Source organism: Talpa occidentalis, unplaced genomic scaffold (assembly GCF_014898055.3).
Source record: "Talpa occidentalis isolate TD23 unplaced genomic scaffold, MPIMG_talOcc4v2.1 talOcc4.5, whole genome shotgun sequence".
Classification (NCBI taxonomy): Eukaryota; Metazoa; Chordata; class Mammalia; order Eulipotyphla; family Talpidae; genus Talpa; species Talpa occidentalis.
In genome coordinates this window covers 95,296,416-95,316,814 of record NW_023604861.1, presented here as the reverse complement: position 1 = coordinate 95,316,814, position 20,399 = coordinate 95,296,416, and the positions used below count along the sequence as shown (strand labels likewise).

At 40.0% G+C, this 20,399-nt stretch overlaps 1 protein-coding gene across 3 annotated transcripts in view; it reads left to right on the top strand.

Annotated features, from left to right (window-relative positions):
* The first annotated feature begins 1,135 nt into the window (after positions 1-1,135).
* EIF2AK3 (eukaryotic translation initiation factor 2 alpha kinase 3) overlaps positions 1,136-20,399 on the top strand; it is a 63,760-nt gene continuing 44,496 nt past the window's right edge. The window contains exons 1-2 of one of the 3 annotated variants that reach the window (XM_037527789.1): positions 1,136-1,728; positions 13,106-13,235. In XM_037527789.1, the coding sequence (XP_037383686.1) occupies positions 1,436-1,728; positions 13,106-13,235 (423 nt within the window). In that variant the 5' untranslated portion in view covers positions 1,136-1,435. The other 2 variants (XM_037527790.2, XM_037527791.1) reach the window with 2 other exon arrangements.

The following is a 20,399-nucleotide window of genomic DNA, read 5'->3' as shown; positions in this document are numbered from 1 at the left end:
TGTTTTGTACTGTTATTATATTCTTACACTGATGTCTGGCGGTTCCTCAGTCTACTACAAATGGAGCTACCATACAGACTCCGCAATTCCACTCCTAGGGATCTTACCCAAAGGACACAAAAACAGTGATTCAAAAGAGCATCTGTACTTACCCCTATGTTTACTGCAGCACTATTTACAATAGGTAAAATCTGGAAACAACCCAAATGCCCAAAAATAGATGACTGGATCAAGAAGATGTGTTATATATACACAGTGGAATATTACTCAGCAATCAAAAAAGATAAACTCATGCCATTTGCAGCAACATGGATGAGACTAGAAGGAATTATGCTCAGTGAAATAAGCCAGAAGGAAAAAGAAAAATATCGGATGGTTTCATTTACAGCAGGAATATAGGGGAACCAAACAATGTTAACCTTTTATGGGAACGCCCCGTAGTGGAGTAGACCATGGGCAGGGGGCTTGGATTAAAGGCACGGTGCTGTAAACAGCTCTGTGACCTTAGAGGAATGACGTAAGTGCAGGGGGTGTGGGTTCCCTCCCATCCTCACCAGGAGGGGGGCGTGTCGGGCACGGGGATTCTCTGCAGGTGCCGGGCGCTGTAACAAGCCAGTCTGGGCTCCGCGCAGCCACGCGCCCTGCCGGCTCTCTGGAGCCCGCCTTCCCCCTTCCCCTTCCAGAGTCCCACATCTTGCGCGGCCACATGTCTCCCGCTTCCCTTCTGGCCTCTCAAACTTCCCCAGCTCCTTTAAGCCGGTCGCCTCCCCGCCACCAGGGACTCACCTCCCACTCCCGCTTCCACTAGGGACTGTCCTCTCTACAGTCAGAATCGGCCACGTATTAAGTGCCGCTTCCAACCAATCAAGAAAAAGTCCTCGCCGATCTTTGAGAGGCATCCGCCTTCACCAATGCTCTTCAAGTTTTCGCTAGCGCCTCGCTCTGAGAGGCGGGGCCAACCACCACTATGGCCAATCATCTTCGAGCAAAGGTATTCCCGGAACGACGGAGCTCACCAATCAGCGAAGAACGCTGAAGGGAGGACGATTTCCCATTGGTGATCGCGTCCGGAAGAGGGCCGGGCCTCGGGAGGCGACACTACGATTTGATTGGCAGACCTGATGTTGACAACCGGGGAAAGCCCGCCTCCTCCAACGGGACGAGGCAGGCCCGGGGAGTGGCGGGGGCGGCAGCCAATCCGGGAGTAAGCGCACGGAAAGTTTGCTCAATGGGCGATGTCCGAGCGAGCCTGTCACTCAGGTGGCGGCTGCGGAGGCCGGGCTGAGACGTGGCCGGGGAACCGCGGCTGGCTGTCCGGGCCGTCTGGGCGGCGGCGGGGTCCGTAGCGCCTTCTGGACCAGTGCGGGGCTCGGGGCAGTGGGAGAGGCGGGCGCGGGCCGCTGCACCTCATGCCGGCGCGCCGGGCGGGCCGCTGATGGAGCGCGCCACCCGCCCGGGGTCGCTCGCGCGGGCGCTGCTGCTGCAGCTGCTGCTGGGGCTCGCGGCGGGGACCGCGGCCGCGAGGCGCCCCTCGGAGCTCCCCGCGGCGGCGTTCGGCCTGGGGGCTGCGGCCGCCCCCACCTCGGCCGCGCGGGTGCCGGCGGCCGGGGTCGTGACCGCCGCCGAGGTGACGGTGGAGGACGCCGAGGCGCTGCCGGCCGCCGCGGGCGAGCCGGAGCCGCGGGAGCCGGAACCCGACGACGAGGCCGAGCTGCGGCCACGCGGCAGGTGAGGGGCGCGGGCTGGTCGCGGGGACGCGGAGCCTGGGGGGCGGCTTGTGTCCGCCCGCGAGCCGCGGGGCCCGGGCCCGAGTCCTTCCCGGCTGCGGCCTCTCGCTGGCGGGCAGCTGGTGGGGCGCGCGCGGGCCACCTTCGGGGCGCTCCCGGGCGCCAGGTGTGGGCTCCGGGCGCGGGGAGCATCCTGCAAGGTGTGTGGGGATGCGAGGGGAGCATCCCTCTCCCTCTTCTTTCTTTCGGCTTTCTTCGTGCCCCGAGGAACTTTCCGAGCCCCGTCTTTTTTCTCTCGTGAGTCACCCTGTGCCTGGACTGTTGTGACAGCTGTTTGGGGAAATGACTTTGCAAAGATTTCTGCATTTCCCTTACGCACAGCCCTGTCGTGTCGCAGACCGGGTGGAGATCAGTAGTTCTCAAATTGAGATCTGCGGGATCCCAGCATCAGAATCACGTGGGGATGCGTGTTAACTGTCCAGTTTCTAGGTCCCGCTCGGGTTGTACTGAATCAGACCTTTGGTAAGAAGCTGAAATCTGCAGTTTTAACACGCACGCCAGACAGTTCTCGAGCACACTGGAGTTTAAGAAACGTGAATAAGTTCTTGAATAATGACAGCTGTTTGATCTATAGAAGGTTTATTGTAAGAACTTTTAATATAGGTTTGTCTTGGTTGTTTAACCTCCTTAAAAATATCATTTAAAGAGATGTGTTTTTAATGTTTTTCAAAGTCTGGACGCAAATTGAGGCATTTTAACGTTGAGTATTTTACAGGTGGTTAATGTTAGTGCACCCGGGTAGAAAGTGGTGACGTCCCATTAACAAATGGAGTGATAAGGATCATTAAGCAAATTAAACCAGGAGGACGGGAATCTGGATCAGAAAGCATTGTAAAGTTATAATGTAGTTAATTACTGGAGCTTAACAGATTTGATTTAATTTTCAATTAAATATCAGGACTTTGATCTCAATACCTGGAGCTATTATAAGTAGGATTAAGTACTAAAACCCTCTAGGCACCATTTGAATGAATGTTTATATGTAGTTTTTTTTCCCTCAGTAGCAAATATTTGATCCCATTTTCATTGGTTTTGCTAATGAACTAATATTTCTGGAAGAGTGTTTTTGTTTAGCTTTTTTTCTCTGGAAGCATCTACTCTGAGTAAGATGTTTCGTTTTTCTGAGAATACAAATCCACCTGCAGCAGGTACTTAATAGCACTTACACCTGTCCAGGAAGCCCTGTGGTTACAGGTTACATACAGACCCTGTCCTTCAGGAGTAGCAGATAGTCTAGCAGTGAGGATTAAATGAGGAAACCCATAATGACATTACAGAGCCAAAGTGGTGCAAATTAAATGTCACTGGTGTCCCAAAGTTTTTGTAGTATTCAGTGAGGGAGGGGGTAATGGGGGTAGGTAGACAAAAAGATGAGAGACTGTGGCAGAATTAGTTGGTTCCCAAGAAGTGAGTAGCATTGTGATGGGCAGACACTGAACTTTAGGAGACAGGAAAAGGTACAGAAGCTGTAAATGATATTTAGGAAATGTTTTACTTCATACATCTATGCATGCACACATGCATGTGTGCACACATGTCCTGTGTGTATGAGATGTAGACATATATGTGTGTGCTGAGCGGGGAGGAGTAGAAGATGGGGCTAGAAGAATAGGTTTGCCATGTTATATACATATTCCTTACATTCTGTAGGATTGCCACCATCTGGAACATGTTAGAAATCCAGAGTCAGGCAGCACTGCAGACCCACTGAATGAAGATCTACGTTTTAGCATGATCACCATGTGATACCCTTCTGTATTACTTTTTGAGAGCCATTAGGTTAGAGTCTTGTGTGCCAGGTCTGATTAAAGATTGTGCTTAAGGAATACTTCTTTTTCAGGACTGTATACTAAAAACTCAAGGTAAAACTACCAAAGGGAAGTGTTACAGTGCAAATAAGAGGTGAATATAGACCAAAAGGGAGAGTTTTGAGGCAGACTCTTGGTCCCTGGAAAGTAAATTGACTCTTCCTCAGCACTCCCCCAAAGACTGAGACTGGGTGGCTAGAAGGTGAGGTCACACACATGAGAAAATTGGGAAGTGTAGGGGAGCAGGGAAGGAAAGGTAGAGGACTTGGGGTTAGATATGATGACTTGGAAGTGTATAGGGCGTGTAGAGGGAGACTTTTGGTAGGTAGGTAGAAATGACGATTCAGAAGTCAGGATAAATAGCTGAAGCTGTAAGCAAGAGGATGCTCATGATAAAACCTTAGGAAATGCCTTATATTTTAGAGAAGAAGATGAACCAGCAGAAGAGACAGAAACATAGCTGACTAGCTTGGAGATGTAGGGAAGAATGAGGGATTTGGTGATGAGCACACAAAAGATTCAAGTAAAGCGCTCATGAGTAGTCAGATGACAAGAGGTTAAGGATTCATCCTTTTCAGCTCTTCTCTTGTCTTCCTCACTGCTAAACCTGATGGAGGCAAATGTTAGGACCCAGGACTTATATACTTAGTTGAGGGGGCCTTAATTGAGATAGGTTGAAAAGGAAAGGAGTAGAGGTGGAGGTAAGGGTAGTTGGACAGGTTCTACCTGGCAAGCAGAAACAAGACAAGTAAAAATAGAGAAATTTTACCTGCTCTCTTAAGATAGTATGAAAGTTTGTGAAACTTTGAATAAGTAAATTGATAGAGACAGCAAGGTGTGTATGTGTATGCAAAGTTTATAAAAGTTTTTTCAAAGTGCTCTTAAAAAAGGTTAAAAAAAAACACAAAATATTAGTTCCATAATAACAGGCTAATATCCTGTTTGTTTCAAGGAGGAGAATTAGGGGACCAGATTTGAATTAACCAAGCGTTTATTACAAACAGCTGTGAAGAACTTGGTACTTGCAAAACTTAAAAAGAGGGAGGTGGGAAATTAAGGTCTGTTTTTGCATATCTTTTGATGCTTAAGAAGCAATGTGACTTTCATGGGTTCACTTAGTTTTTTTCCCTCTTGATGGAATTTTCATTGGTTTCATTCTAAATGCTTATTCTGCATTTCAAGCATGTGAATGAGTGAATGAACAAACGATTTTCTTTAAAAAGTAGCTAAAATAAACTTGTTTTTCTGGTAGCAGTCTTGTTGTCAGTGGTTCTTTTGTTAAACATTACATTTAGTTGAAATTTAAATGGAATGGTTACTGCAGAAAGCTGCAAGAAATATGCAATCTCACTTAAATTTCATGCATGTTGGCATAATTTCTGAATTACCAGTTTTCTGACTCTTACACAAATAGCAAATTGTAGTTTTACTTGGCGTTCTTGGGATGGGATGGACATCTTCATATTGAGAACATCTGACAACCTCATAAGTTGTAAAGAATAGTTTTATTTTAAAGATCACACTAACATGTAAAGTATTTCTTCCCTTTTCCTTTGCACAAAAGTATTACTAAATATGACATTAATCAGTGGTGGTGCTTTTGTTTGTATATTTACAGGCTGAATTTTTTGATTTAGTGCGATAGTATGAAAATACTTTGCAAATGTCTGATTTTATTGTTGCATTTCCCCTCTCTCTCCTCTCTCAAACTCATCTGTGAATCAGTGGTATAGAAATCCTGTTCCCTTCAGTTTTCAGATTCATAATCATGCTTTTAAAAACGAAAAAACACTATTACAATCATTGAATTATAGAATCTCTGAATACATTGTTGAAAGGAACTTGGTCATCTGGTTCCAACATTGCTGACTTTCTCATCTGAGACTTTTAAAGTTAACCAAAAGTCAGATTTAAAGAACTTATGAATAAATTTCAAGGCAAATTATAAGCCATAAACATACATTGGGCGAGAAATGGGCTATCCTTCCTATCTACGGTGGTGTTTTACCTTAATCGACACCTGGACTCTAAATGTGATATTGTGATAGGATTGAGGGGACTGTGTTCTTGATTTGAACTGGCACTTTCCAGCCCTAGCATTTTGCAGAAGAGACCTGTCCTCGTCACTTGCTGTGAGCTCTAGCTTCTGCATGGTTCTTCATTCTCTAAAGACTCCCTGAGAATTCCTTCTGCATTTTTCCTTTTTTTGTAAGAGAGGAGCTACCTGAACATTTTTTTATTAAACATGTTTTAAAATACAAAGAGGAGAAATTCTAAGTCTCAGAACTAAATGTGAGAAGGGGGATTGAAATAATTTTTTCACCTGGTTCTATTTGTAAATAACTGTTTTCATTAAAAATATTTCCTAGAGTAAAGTAGGATAAGTATTTCGAATAATGTTTTAATCTATTGGAAAGAGGATGTCTGTGATTTTCATCTTGTCTATAACATTAAACACTTAGATTTTATTTCTTTAAGGCTTAGCTCAGATAGAAAAGTTATAAAGTATACTTACTATAGACATATTTATTTTGATGTGGGGCATGGCTAGTCTTGTCATATGTTTAAATAAAGGTGGCTTTATTTGAAGATTTACTTAGTAGGTGAGAACTAAAAAGTAAATTCCAATTAGTCCTAGTTTGTTTTTAAATGAGAATATTGACTTTCTTGAATGAGAGTATATGTTTAGCTAAAGGCTTTTTTTTTTTTTTTTTATAAATTTTATTGTTATATTCCCCATACAATTGCAGCCCCCCCATTCTGACCCCAATCCCTCCCCTCCCGCCCCCGCCCCCTAAAAGTGTCTCTGGTTCATAGTTTTTTGTTGATTTTGATTTTCACTTTCTTATAGTTATTCATTTTCCTGGTCCCTTATTTAAGTTTTCTAGATTCCTGCTATGAGTGAGACCATCCGGTATTTTTCTTTTTCTTTTTGGCTTATTTCGCTGAGCATGATCCCTTCCAGCGCCATCCATGTTGCTGCAAATTGCATGTGTTTATCTTTTTTGAATGCTGAGTAATATTCCATGGTATATATGTACCACATCTTCTTGATCCAGTCATCTATTTTTGGGCATTTGGGTTGTTTCCAAAGCTTAGCTATTGTAAACAGTGCTGCTATAAACATAGGGGTGCAGGTGTTCTTTGGAATTGATGTTTCTGTGTCCTTTGGGTAAATACCTAGGAGTGGAATTGCTGGATCATATGGAAGCTCTATGTTTAGTAGGTCCAAAAATCTCCACACAGCTCTCCACAGTGGTTGGACCAGTTTGCACTCCCACCAACAGTGCAGAAGAGTTCCTTTTTCTCCACACCCTCGCCAGCATTTGTTGTTGCTAGTTTTTTTAATATGTGCCATTCTCACTGGTGTAAGATGGTATCTCATGGTAGTTTTGATTTGCATTTCCCTGATGGCAAGTGATGTTGAACATTTTTTCATATGCCTGTTGGCCATTTGCATTTCCTCTTCAGAGAAGTTTCTTTTTAGCTCTTCTGCCCATTTTTTGACTGGATTATTTTCTTTGTTGTTGCTGAGTCTCATCAGCTCTTTGCAGATTTTTGTGATCAGTCCTTTATCATTAGTGTTGGGTGCAAAAATGTTCTCCCAGTTGGTGGGGTTTCTCTTTGTTTTTGTTATTGTCTCTTTTGCTGTGCAGAAGCTCTTTAATTTGATGTAGTCCCAGCTGTTTATCTTTGCCTTCACTATCACTGCTTTGGGTGATGTGTCTGTAAAGATGTCTTTGATGTGCAGATCACGTAGTGTTTCGCCTATATTTCCTTCTATATATTTTATGGTTTCAGGTCTTATGTCTAGTTCTTTAATCCATTTTGAGTTGATTTTTGTGTATGGTGTGAGGTAGTGGTCAAGCTTCATTCTTTTGCATGTAGCGACCCAGTTTTCCCAGCACCATTTATTGAACAAACTTTCTTTGCTCCAATGCATAGTCTTTGCTCCTTTGTCAAAGATTAGTTGACCATAAATCTGTGGATTTATTTCTGGATTTTCTATTCGATTCCATTGGTCTGTATGTCTGTTCTTGTTCCAATACCATGCAGTTTTGATGATTATGGCTTTGTAGTATAGTTTGAAGTCTGGGAGTGTAATGCCTCCATTCCCTTCTTTTTTTTTCAGGAGAGCTTTGGCTATTCGGGGTTTTTTGTGATTCCATATGAATTTCATCAATAATTGTTCTATTTCTTTGAAGAATGACATTGAAATTTTGATTGGAATAGCATTGAATCTGTATATTGCTTTTGGAAGGATGGCCATTTTAATAATGTTTATTCTTCCAATCCACGAGCAGGGGATGTCTCTCCATTTCTTTGTGTCTTCTTCTATTTCTTTTAACAGTGTTTTATAGTTTTCTTTGTATAGGTCCTTTATCTCCTAAAGGCTTTTTGACTATAGCATAAACACAGATTTAACCAAACCACATTTTGAAATGTGTGGAGTTGTTTTTTTTTTTTTGACACAAAATTTACAAATAACTAGTTGTTAATGTAGACACTATTCAGTTGATATAATGGTCTGTCATGTCCTTTTTCTCACAAGGGAAATTTACATAGGCACTAAGTCTCCTTTAAAAGTACTATGTAAAGGAAGCCAGCATATACTTATTAGAGTGATTATCTTAATTGTAAATAAGTAGTCTGGGTTTCTTAAGTTAGAACATACCTTTAAAAAAAAAAATTAGTTAACAGTGGTTTGCGGTCCCTTTTGCTCAGTTGAGAACACAATCAGCAGTAACAGGATAAAATGACATCATGATGAGCTTTGTGGGAGAAATGAAAGCCTCACATCATAGCCTTATAATAGTTACCACTTATACAAACTTACAGTTAACAGAATGACATTAGAAAACCTTAATTCACACTACAGAATTCTGCCTAAAACCTTTGATTTGGTGCATGATCTTAGGCAAATAACATCGTTGCATACTTTCTCAGCCTCTTTTTTGTTTTTGTCTTATGTGAATAATAGTGCCTGCACTAACAGGAGTTACTCATTCAAAAAGCATTTGTATCTTTTTTTTAGGGCTTATACACTATTGGGTATTGAGAGTAGATACCTGGATCTCTGGACTTATCCTTTAGTATCAAGTTTGATATTTGGTGGGGATCCATAAGATTGTCCATATTTTAAAATAATCTAGTGGAAGTTGGACATTCAGTGAGAAGACTAAAAAGTCAAGTGTCTTGGCTTTGAACTAAGTTATATCACTTAATATAGTCATTTTTAGCTATTTCTTTCTGGAAATAGTGCATATCTTGATTGCTTTATAACTATTTCCTCTGAAGATTTGGGGATTCATTAGAAGTATTGTTTATTAGTCAAATTAAATCATTTAAGATATAAGGCAAAAAATAAATTCACAAGAAGACTTTTTAAAAAGTTAGAAATGTGCTTATAGGGTGAGAGGCGGGATGTGGCTTGTGTCAGCTTGTGAAAGGTTTTATGTGTCAAACTAACCGCAGTTGCCTTACTCATAGGGAACTTCAGAAGTTTATCAACACTCTGTTATAAAAACAAAATTGTTGAAAGAGCTTAGAGGAAAGAGACCCAAGGCAAGAAAGAATGCCAAAAAGGCTTTTGGAAATGTTCTGATGAGAAATGAGGGTCTGTTCTAGGATAAGAGCAATGGTAATGAAGAAGAGATTTAAAAGAAGCTTCAGAAAGAGAATCATGAGCACAAGACAATTATCTAAATGTAAAGTGTGACAAGGAAGGTAGAGTTGAGAGCTGATTAAAGTGGCAGGGTGGCTGGAGAAAGATGTGGGAGAGAAGTTTTCTGAATGCATTGCAGCCATGACAAACCTGCCCTGCTGAACATGTAAAACTGGGGTCAGGAGAGACAGCTGTTACAGGTTTGGAAGCTCTCGGTTACAGACAGGGTAGCTGCTCAATTCCACCCACAGCAGAAGGGGTACCTCCTTCCCACAGCATGCTGGGGAAGGAGCCTGGTGAATATTATAGCTAGTTTGTAGCAGATAAGAGAATGAAGGATGTTTATTTGACACCAGACAGAATTGGTTAGGGGATTTACTGATATTCCCAATAAGGGGATTTAAAATATTTAAAGGTGGCCCATTCAAATCAAAGAAACAGGTTACATTAATATCAGAAGCAATTGAGCGATGTTCATTGTTCCTGCCTATATATTTGTATTTCTTTTCATTTGATAAACAGTATCTTGTTTATCAAAAAGGCAGAATTTTTAATTTGTGAATATTCCCCATATAAGTTTTCAGTAAAAAAAATTAGCTGTTAAATTCCAAATGACTTATTAGAATGTTCTTATATACATATAAGATACATATATTTTATTTACATATATGTATATTTATATACATATATTTTATTGTTGGATTTTTCTTTATTTTGAAGATGATAGCTAGACTTTTGCCATTATTCTCGTGTATGTGTGTGTGTGTGTGTGCAGAGTACAAATAACTACATATTCAGAAAAATTGTAGTTTTTTTGTTGTATAAGTAGAATGCTGAGGTTGATAAATGAGCAATGTTGGTTATGAATTAGAAAAGAAAAAGTATCTGAAGTATACTGCTGATCTCCTTAATCTTTCACTGCTTAACACTTTGTTTATGCTAGGTTTTGTTTCAATTAGAATGATTTTCATTCAACCATTATTTGTAATTAATGATTATTGAACACAAAAATTAGACATTTCTATAATGGCACTAGGAAAGAGTAAACCTAACTTGAATCCTTGATCTCCAACTTAGTTTTTTTGTTGCTTTTACTTGAAAATTGCACACCTAAGGTATGAATTTTTATGCATTTCATTATTTCATTATAAAATAATTTTCTTATTGGTAATATCCTTCTCTTCCCCCAACTTTTGATAGTTCTCTTTAAAAAGCAAGATAATGTATGGACAGGAGATAGTTCACTTTTTTTTGTGGTATGTTATCTAAAATTACAAGTTTGTAGGGTGGTGACATTTTTTATTTAACAAATTACACTCTGAGTTAGTATTTTAAGAAGTTCAAAATTGGCAACTAAATTCACAATTTTATTTATTCACTTAATAAATGTATTCATTTGATGAACAGGTTCTCTGAGAAAGGTTTCAAATGAGTTTACATGAACTGTTTTGTCTTGGTCAGCTTGTAGTTTTACTTTGAATTTGTATACATTGTACACTAAGTAAAATGGAAAAGATAAAAGTTGTATTTTGTATTCCTAGCCAGGAACATAACTGTCATGTGCTTGAAAATTTGCATTACACATTACTAGAATCACTATATGTTACATTCAACATAATCCTATTGAGAGCCTGTTATATGTTTAGGGGTGTATGTTGCAGGCTATAGACCCTAAAAGAAAATTCATGCATGGTTTGAGAAATTGGGGTAGTCAGCCTGGGGGTATTGATTTTGGATATGTGAACTTAGAGAAGTCCATTAAACAATCTAAATGTGACGGGCAGATTAGATGTGTAGGTCCAGAGTTCAGGGGAGAAGTCTGGGACCAGAGATATAAATTTGGGAGTTGTCAGTATATCTATGTTATTTTAAGCTATGACTCTGGAAGAGACCATAAAAAAAAAAATACATGTAGATAGAGAAAATTTTAAGAGATAAGAAGGAGCCAGTAAATGAAGCCAAGAAAGAATAGCACCAAAATAAGAAATCCAAACACCAGGAAAGCACAATATCCTGGCAGCTGTGTGAAGAGTGTGTTTCTTGGAGGCCAGAGAAGCAGCTCATCGGGTGCTGCCAGATGGTCACATGAACCAAGACCTGCCCACAAGCTTTTCATTGTGAAGGTCATTGGTGGCTCGAGCAAGAACCTTTTCAGTGGAGTATTAATGGCAAGAGCTTGATTAGAAACAGTTCAAGGTAGAATGGGGAGAAGGAAATTGGGAGACATAGAGTATGTTGCAATTCTTTTAAGGGATTTGTTCCAAAGTGGGGCAAGAAGCTAGAAGGGGGAGAGTGGTGCATTTTGTTTAATCTGGTGTACTGTTTAAATCTGGGAAAATAATGACAGGTTTGAGTACTGAGGGGAATGCTCTGGTAGAGAGGGAGCACTGGATGCAAGAGCAAGTGGGAGATACATGAGGGAGAGACCTGTTGCCTAGGCAGAAGTGCTGGCAGGGAGTGGGGGTATGGACAGCTCATCTGCAGTCACAGCCGGGGAAGGGAGAGTTCCTGGGCCCACCTGCTGGTCAATGAATAGATATGATAGTGGCATCTGTTTTGATTATCTGTTTCCTCAGTGAAATAGGTAGCACAGTTGGGACACAAGAGCCAGTGCTAGAAGTTTGAGGACAAAAATGAAATAGTTAACCTATAATGGCGGTGGAGGGAGTGGATAGATTAGGAACATGTGATATCATTACTGAGCATTATAGCCCTATAGAAATTTGTGTGCATGATTGAAGTGAGACCACTCAGTGTGGTTATCTTTTTTCTCCAGTCACCTTCAAGAGCACGGATGCAAAAATGAGAAAAGGCAGAAAGTTGGGTTTAACAGGTTGGAGTTCTACCCCAGTGATGTGAGGAAGGAGAGAGTGGATTGAGGGTGTAAGAAAGGAAGTGTATAAAATGAAGGACTATGGAATTTAAATAAGAAAGAGATGATGGATAGTGTTAGTGAAGGTCAGTGTAAAAAGTGAGGGGAAAATGAGTTAACAATGCCTTAGAGGCTTTGGTGGGGTTGGAGGTTTGTTGGAGTCAAGAAAGTAGAGTGTAATTTACTGGACAGAGGGGTTGACTGGGGGTTGTGTGCTGGACATTTCAGTGGGGCAGGGAAGTTGTGATGGGTAGTGGACGAGGGCTGAGGGCTGACCTCTGGACTGGCTAAGGTAAAGGAGCCAGATAGTGAAAACCCAGAGAATATGTTAATAGTGAGAGTACATCAGGAGCTGAAATCATCACAGTATGGGCTTAGTGACCCAATGGATAGTAGACAATAACTAGGGGCCATGCAGGGGTGGGGGGGAAAGGCAGGGACAGTGAATGAAACAGTCTGATGCTGAGGATTCTCAGAAAGAAGAAAAAGCAATTTTCTGGAAATACCATGGTGCAAGGTGTACACCGGCCCCATCGTGGAGCCTTGTGGTTAAGGGTTATAGAGAGAAACATTCTCATTGTTTCTGAGTCACTGTCCTGGGGAGAGTCTGTGTCACTAAGAGTAAAAAGATAAGTGAACATTCAGGGCAGAATGAGGGTATGCCTCAGGAGTTGGGGAAATGTAGAAGAAGAGAAACATTGAGCTCCAGATGGGGATTCTAGGGTGTGAATGGGGCGGGGGTGACTTAGGAGTCTGGGGCTTTTTGTAGGTGACATAAACAGAGAAAAGGCATAGTGCCATGGTTCTGGAGGTCTGCAGATAGTGGCGGCCCAACAGATAAGCTTTATGAGGAGATGGGATCCCTTTATCTCCTACAAATAGAGAGCTGGGGAGGGACTGGTTTCTTTTGAGTATAAATAAATATCAATATCTTAAATATCTTTTAAATTTTGTCTTATTTTTAAATTCACAGATCATTAGTGATTATCAGCACTTTAGATGGGCGAATTGCAGCCTTGGATCCTGAAAACCATGGTAAAAAACAATGGGATTTGGATGTTGGATCCGGGTCCTTGGTTTCATCCAGCCTTAGCAAACCAGAGGTAAGAATTTTCTACTGAGTAACTGGACAGCTTAGTTATAGTGGCAGCAGTTGCTGCCATTAGTAGTGTGCATTTGCCTGTAGAACTGGGGCAGAGAGCCCAGTTGCCTAGGTGTGAAGCTTTGGGGCAATTACTTTATGTTTCTCATACCCCTCCTGTAAAATGAGGTGGGTAATGTCATGTCACCTACTTCTTAGGATTGTCTTGGGCATTAAATGAGTTAGCAATATAAATGAGTAACTGAAGATACTATTTACTGTAAATTAATACAAATTATTATCTGAGCGATAAAAGGATCATTGTTTCTTATTCATGTTATCACAAGGCCCCTAGGAATAATACAGCAAATATAACAGCATTTTATTTTATTTTATTTTTTTTAGTGTATCTACTTTATTTTATTTATTTTATTTTTTTTAAGATTTATTTATTTATTTATTTATACAAGCACTGGGTACAGTCAGAAGCGCAGGAGGGTGAGAGAATTCACCAGAGCCAGAGCGGGGAGCAGAGCAGGCAGAAGGACCGAAGTACACTGCTGAGGGGAGCAGCGGGCGGCAGCAGGAGAGGTCTGCGCGCCATGCGGGACCCTCCTCCGGTGGCCGGGGAGCAGCCGGGGATTGAACGGGCACTGCAGAGGCTGCGGGCAGCTTCGCAACCCAGCGCTCAACCGCTGCGCCACCGGGGAGGCCCTATAACAGCATTTTAATAGTTAGAAATACATGCTGCAAAATCCTGTAAGTTATTCCCTACATCTTCCCCAATTGTGTACATCCTAATTGTGCATTGGATTGTATGATGTAACTCATCTGAAATTTTCTTTGAATTTAATTTTATATAAATTAGATTATTTGTTTTAAAAAAGAGAGAGAAAGAGAGACCTTGCTCCTTACTTCCAAACCTTCTGTGGTACCTACTCCAAGACTTGAGCAGGCAGCTTAGTCCTCAAAACATTAGTATCCTCGTCAGGAAAGTGGGGACACTCCCTACCTTGATGAGGTTGGAGACTTAAAGTGAGGGAAGTTTGTTTTCCTAACCTATAGTCTTGACTGTGGTTGATTAAGTCTCCTTTTTGGAGCTGTATTCTTTGGCCTTAAGTCTTTTAAAACAAGTTCCTCTTTTGAATTGTGACTACTAGCAGGGAAGTAGTCACCTCCATTTCCCAGATTACCCTCAGCCTCTACCTTGTCAGGGGTAAGGACACTCTTCATAGGACACTCCCTAAAGAACTCCTTTTTCCTTTCATCATCATCATTATCCTTTCAGAAGTTTCCCAGCTGAAAAAAAAAGTTAGGAAAAATCAAAATTTAACATAAGGGGCTTGAGAATGACCTGAAGCAGTGATGGAGTTTTTTGATGGGTAACTACTACCAGTGACCCATCTGCTTTCCAGTAAACTCAGACTGGATTCTTTCCTGCAACACCCAGACAGATATTAGGGAAATGACACTGCCCAACCTCCACATTCCCTTGCTGCTGGGTTTTTTTTTTTTTTTTTAAGATTTATTTATTCATACAAGAGCTGGGGTACAGGCCAGAGGTGCCGGGAGTAAGAGGATTCACCAGAGACAGAGCGGGGAACAGAACAGGCAGATTGACCAAAATACACTGCTGAGGGGAGCAGCAGGCAAGACAGGAGAGGTCTGCTGCACCATGTGGGTAGCTCCCTGGCTGGCTGGGGATCAAACTCATGCTGCAGAAGCTGCAGACAGCTTCACAGTGCTGTGCTGTTATAACTCCTTGCACCACCAGGGAGGCCTGCACTCACCGCTGTTTATCAGACAGTATACCGAAAATATTGTTGAGAATCATGAACTTCTGTCCTAAAATATTGTTGAGAACAGTGAAGTTTTGTCATATTGTAACAAACGGCAATTTGATTGTAAATTATGTTAAAAAGTTTGATTCTGTAATATTCAGATAAGTTACTAGACAAACTGAGCATTCATTTATTTTTGTTCTGATGGGATTATGCTTGGATATGCACATTTTGCTTTATTTTTAAACTAGACATAAGAGATGATCAGCAAAATCAGAAGATTATAAGCTGTTTACACCTGAGGTAATATGACTGTTTTGTAGTGGTGCAAAGCATGTGTGTGTTTGCAAACTAAAACATACATGTGCATTAAAAAGATAACTTGCATGTTATATCAAATTGGAAAGCAAACTTTTGTAATAACCTGAAGCTAAGTGTGTTTAAATTACAAGCAACTAGTCATCAAAAAGCAATTATAATTAGCTGCTTTTTCAACTGTTGTTCAACTTTCTCACCAGCCCAAGTCCTGACCATTTTCTGTGATTTATCAGGGATTTCTTGTTTTTATTTTTAATTTTTTAAATATTTATTTATGCATCCAAGAACTAGGGTATAGGCCAGAGGTGTGGGGGGTGAGGATTCACCAGAGACAGAGCAGGTAACAGAACAGGCAGAGTGACTGAAATGCACTGCTGAGGGGAGCAGTGGGCGAGTCAGGAGAGGTCTGCTGCTCCTTGTGGGTAGCTCCCTAGCCAGGAATCGAACGCACGCTGCAGTGGCTTTGGGTAGCTTCATAGGTTGCGTCTTACCCCTTGCGCCACCAGGGAGGCCCCCTTTCTTGTTTTTGGTGCCCCCCTTCCCACCTAGTCCAAACCCTAGATGATTTGGTTAGAATGCGTTGAAATGTTGACTCACAGCATATTTAAAATGCTTCACAGTGTTGCCTTTACACAATAAACAAAAAGCTCCCTGACCATCTTCCATGCAGGATGAGAGGCCTGAGACCTCTTTGTATATCTAGATTTTATTCTCTACATTATAGAAAGAAATAGAAAATCCAGAGACATTGAGTCATGTGTGATTACAAGTCAGGTTTGCTAGATTTTACTGCTGTCCCAAGTTCTTGGGCCCATTTCTTTTGACTCATGAATTCATTGTGACTATAGCACTGTTCCCAGGGCTGGAATATACATGTGATGTCCTTTATACAGTGTAATCCTCATAGTAATCCTTTGTAGGTTGATATGTATGTCTTCTTTTATGCAAAAGGAAAGTTATTCTTCTTAGGTTGATATGTATGTCTTCTTTTATGCAAAAGGAAAGTTATCCTTCTTAGGTTGACATGTATGTCTTCTTTTATGCAAAAGGAAAGTTAACTTGCTTAAAGTCGCAGGCCCAAAAGATGATAAAGTTGAACCCCGGGCTGTATACCATTCTCTTGCTCTAAGCCTTTTCCCCATCTTCTTCCGACCACCCCTTCACAAATGCAGGCTCTAAGTCTGATACAGCAGGTCTCCAACTTGGTAGTTTCAGGACATGTACATTTTGGGTTGTTTTTTAGTATTTTTGCTTTAAAAAATAGAGGACTCCAAAGAGCTTTTCCCCCCTTAAATGATATCTATCTTTACTTAAACCATATTAAAAATTAAAACAAAAATTTAAGACTTATTTTGTAACTCATAATAAAAATAAGAGTGTACAATAGCATAAATAACATTTTTATGAAGAATAACTGGATTTTCCAGTTCAAAAAATTTACTGAGGAAAGTGACATTGTTTTACTCTTTTACAAGTCTCTTTAATTTCTGGTTTAATAGAAGACAACTGGATTTTCTTATTGCTTCTCTATTCAGTATGTTTAACATTCTTGTTTTGTTTGAACCATCTGGAGAAGAAAATCAAAGCACATACATTTGGAAAAGGGAAGAGTATTTTATAGCCTTTTCAGGTGATTGTGTTCATTCCTTTTGATATTACACCAAAACAACAGATGTTTCTTAAAGTTGGACTGTGGAATCTGAAACCTTATCGGTGGACATTTTGAACTCTGTTGCATTGATATCCGTTTGTCTGTCTTACCTTTTACTTATGCATGATTTTTTAACATCATTTGGAAAATATTGATGCACTGAGTTATGCAGATCTCCCAAATATTGATGTATTGCCTTAGAAAATAAAATTTTAAAAAATCAAGTTTGCTATTATCACCACTGACCCTTGAAAAGCCTTGAAGCACTGGGACACTGTCAGGCTCAACTGGTATATACTGGTTTTCCAAACTTTTGATTTTCACTTGAAAGCTTAAATTTTTATCACAAATGAAGTATTATTTTTTGAAATGAGAGATTTACTTTGCTTTTTTTTTTAAGATTTATTTATTATGCATACAAGAGCAGGGGTACTGGCCAGAGGTGTGGGGAGGTGAGAGGATTCATCAGAGACAGAGTGGGGAACAGAACAGGCAGATCGACTGAAATACACTGCTGAGGGGAGCAGCAGGCTCAACAGGAGAGCTCTGCTGTATCACGTGGGTAGCTCCCTGGCCGGGGATCGAACTCAGATCTGCAGTGCTGCAGTGGCTGCGGATAGCTTCATAGTGCTTACACTTAACCCCTTGCGCCACCAGGAAGGTCCAAAGTTTACTTTGTTTTTTAGAAAATATCTGCCAGATACTCAGGTCTCATGTTTTTCTTTTATTTTTTCAAGTAAAAGTGAAGTTCTATGAAAAAAATGTCACTTGTTTAGTTCAAAACTCAATTGCCTATGTACTTTTCCTCCAGGCCTGCTTCAATCTGTGGCAGAAGTACTAGGGGTATGCTCCTAATTAGGCTTGCAGTATAGTAGGAGGTATATAATCAGGTTATAAATTGAAATGGACTTTCATTGCTTCATCAGAATAGTTGAGTGAAACTGTCTTTTCCTATTTTTTGCTGTGAGAATGTGACAGTGAGGAATACAATGACTACTAGTTTGGTACTGAATTCATGCTGAGGCATCAGTAGTTTTAGTCATTGCTTTTGCACTATCAGAACAAATTTTCACGACAGTAAAAAGGAAAGAAACACCTTACTATGAAAATGATTTGATCTTCTACACCTCTGAAAAATTGAACCACACTTTGGAAATTGCTGATTTATTATGTAATAGAAATACTATAAGAATAGTAAGAATAGTTGTAAGATCACTAGTAGATAAATAAGTTTGAGAGATCTGATGAATCTTAAACATAACCTAATGAATATAAACAAAAATATTGTATAATAACCATCAAACTAAGAGACTAGATCCTAATTATTCTCACCACAAAAAAAATTATAATTATGTGACATGTTAGAAGTGCCTACTATTGCTACAATGGCAAGCCTATTATAATATATAAATGTGTTTACTCACCATGCTGTGTATCTTAAATTTACACAATGTTATATGTCAAATATATTTTAATAAAATTGTAAAATGTATGGGGAAAAAATAGTTGTAAGATCATGAACACATTAACAAGGAGTGAGCCGCTATGGAGTGTTTGAGTCATCTGTTACTCAGTGAGACATGTGCTGCTCAACGTCTAGAAGTTACATTCAGAAGTTTGACAAAATATCACAAAAAGAGGATCAAAAACTGCTATTTGAAATGCTTTGAATAGGATGCATAGAGTAATACTGTTCTAAATGTATCGCATACAGTGTTTTTTTGAAGGCCCCTAACTTTTTATAAGAAATAGTTCATTTTCTCTCTCTGAAGCCTGGGGATTTGGTAGGCAGGATAATGTGGGGAGGAGGGCTAGCTACAGCAGGCACACAGAGCTGGCGTGGAGATACCAGTTGGCACCACCCAGATGACAGTAAGTTTTGACCCATGGCTCTTGTTTGGGGACTCCCGTATTAGAACATCAGTTTCTCCAAGCTTTCAATAAGAGTGGTATAAGATAAAGCAAACTGAGCCCAGAAAGCTGGAGATTGTACTCTCTATGCAACAATTATTAAAGTTACTTATTAATCCAATGGAAACTGAAGGATAAAGATTTGATAGACTGTGTAATTTTATATTGCAGATCATATTTACTTTGCTGGAATAATAAAGTAAAGCAGCACAGGCACTTAATAGACTGTGGTGGGAAGGGACTTAGATTCAGGAATTTTAGTTTAGTAATTCTTCTTCCATTAACTTGCTGTATAACTTGGCTAAGTTATTTAATCCAGTAAAGCTTTAATTTGCTTCTCTGTGAAGGGTCTGGACTAAATTTAAAGATTTTTTCTAACGTCAGGAATCAGGTACTACCTAATACATGAAAACTCAAAATATCTGGAGGAATTTTTGAATTTCCCTTTTCACTATATTTAAGGATACCTTAATAAAACATAAATTCATTCGAAATTACCTCTAGATGTATATCTCATACCTCCTGGCTTGCTCCTTAACCTTTTCTGATCCAAAAGGCATATAAAGTAGTGGATTATGTTTCCTTAGTGGTATTTTGAAGATGTCAGTAAAAAAATAAATTCTCAGAGGATGAGAGAGATTGACGGTTCCATTAGAAACAGGTGTTGTACATTATATTTAGAATTAATTTGTGCTGTAGGAAGGTTGAGGTGCCTTGGGACACATCTGATTTGTCACTCTTGACTAGGTATTTACAAACTTCCTCAAAAGAATACTGATATAAACTAAGCTAAGACTGTGTGTGTGTGTGTGTGTGTGTGTGTGTGTGTGTTTAAGAGAGAGAGAGAGAGAAAGAGAGAGAATAAATGATGAACCTCAGTTCACTGTTAGTTGAAACAGATGTGTCCTAGATTCTAAGCCTAATGCTTTTGATAGTAGCTAAGAATTTTGTTTTTTAGTTTTCAGAAGGACCATCTGAGGTGAAATCTGATTTGCTTTCCTCCAGTTGATGCAGATTTAACCTTGAAAAAGCACCAAAGAGATCTTACTGAAGTTCCTCATTGTTGTCTTAAAATTTTGTTTTATAACCTATTAGCATAGTTTTTCTTTGGGGTATGTGGGCAGCATTTCTTTATTAAATCTAAATAGAATATTCTTGAACTATCTGTTTCTGTATGTGTTGGGGACACATTCATAAAAACTGTCCTTATCTATATTTAGAATGCATATTGTAATATTGTATGTATAGTGAGTTTGGTTTTAAGTGAATACCTTTTATTTAAGGATACCATATTTGTTTTTGTTTCCATTTTCTGTTAAAATGTGCTTTCTCCCCACCCCCTTTTAAAAAGAACAAACAACTCTATTCTAAGTCTATTGTTAGAGTTTGGGGGTTTGTTTTATTTTAGGCATGTTTCTCCCCAAGGGATACGCTTTCTGTTTCAGACAGGTGCAGAGAGAGACAACTATGATGCTGGAGTTCTTGAGCCTCCCGGTTAGACTAAGTTCATCGGGGGGCCTTCAAA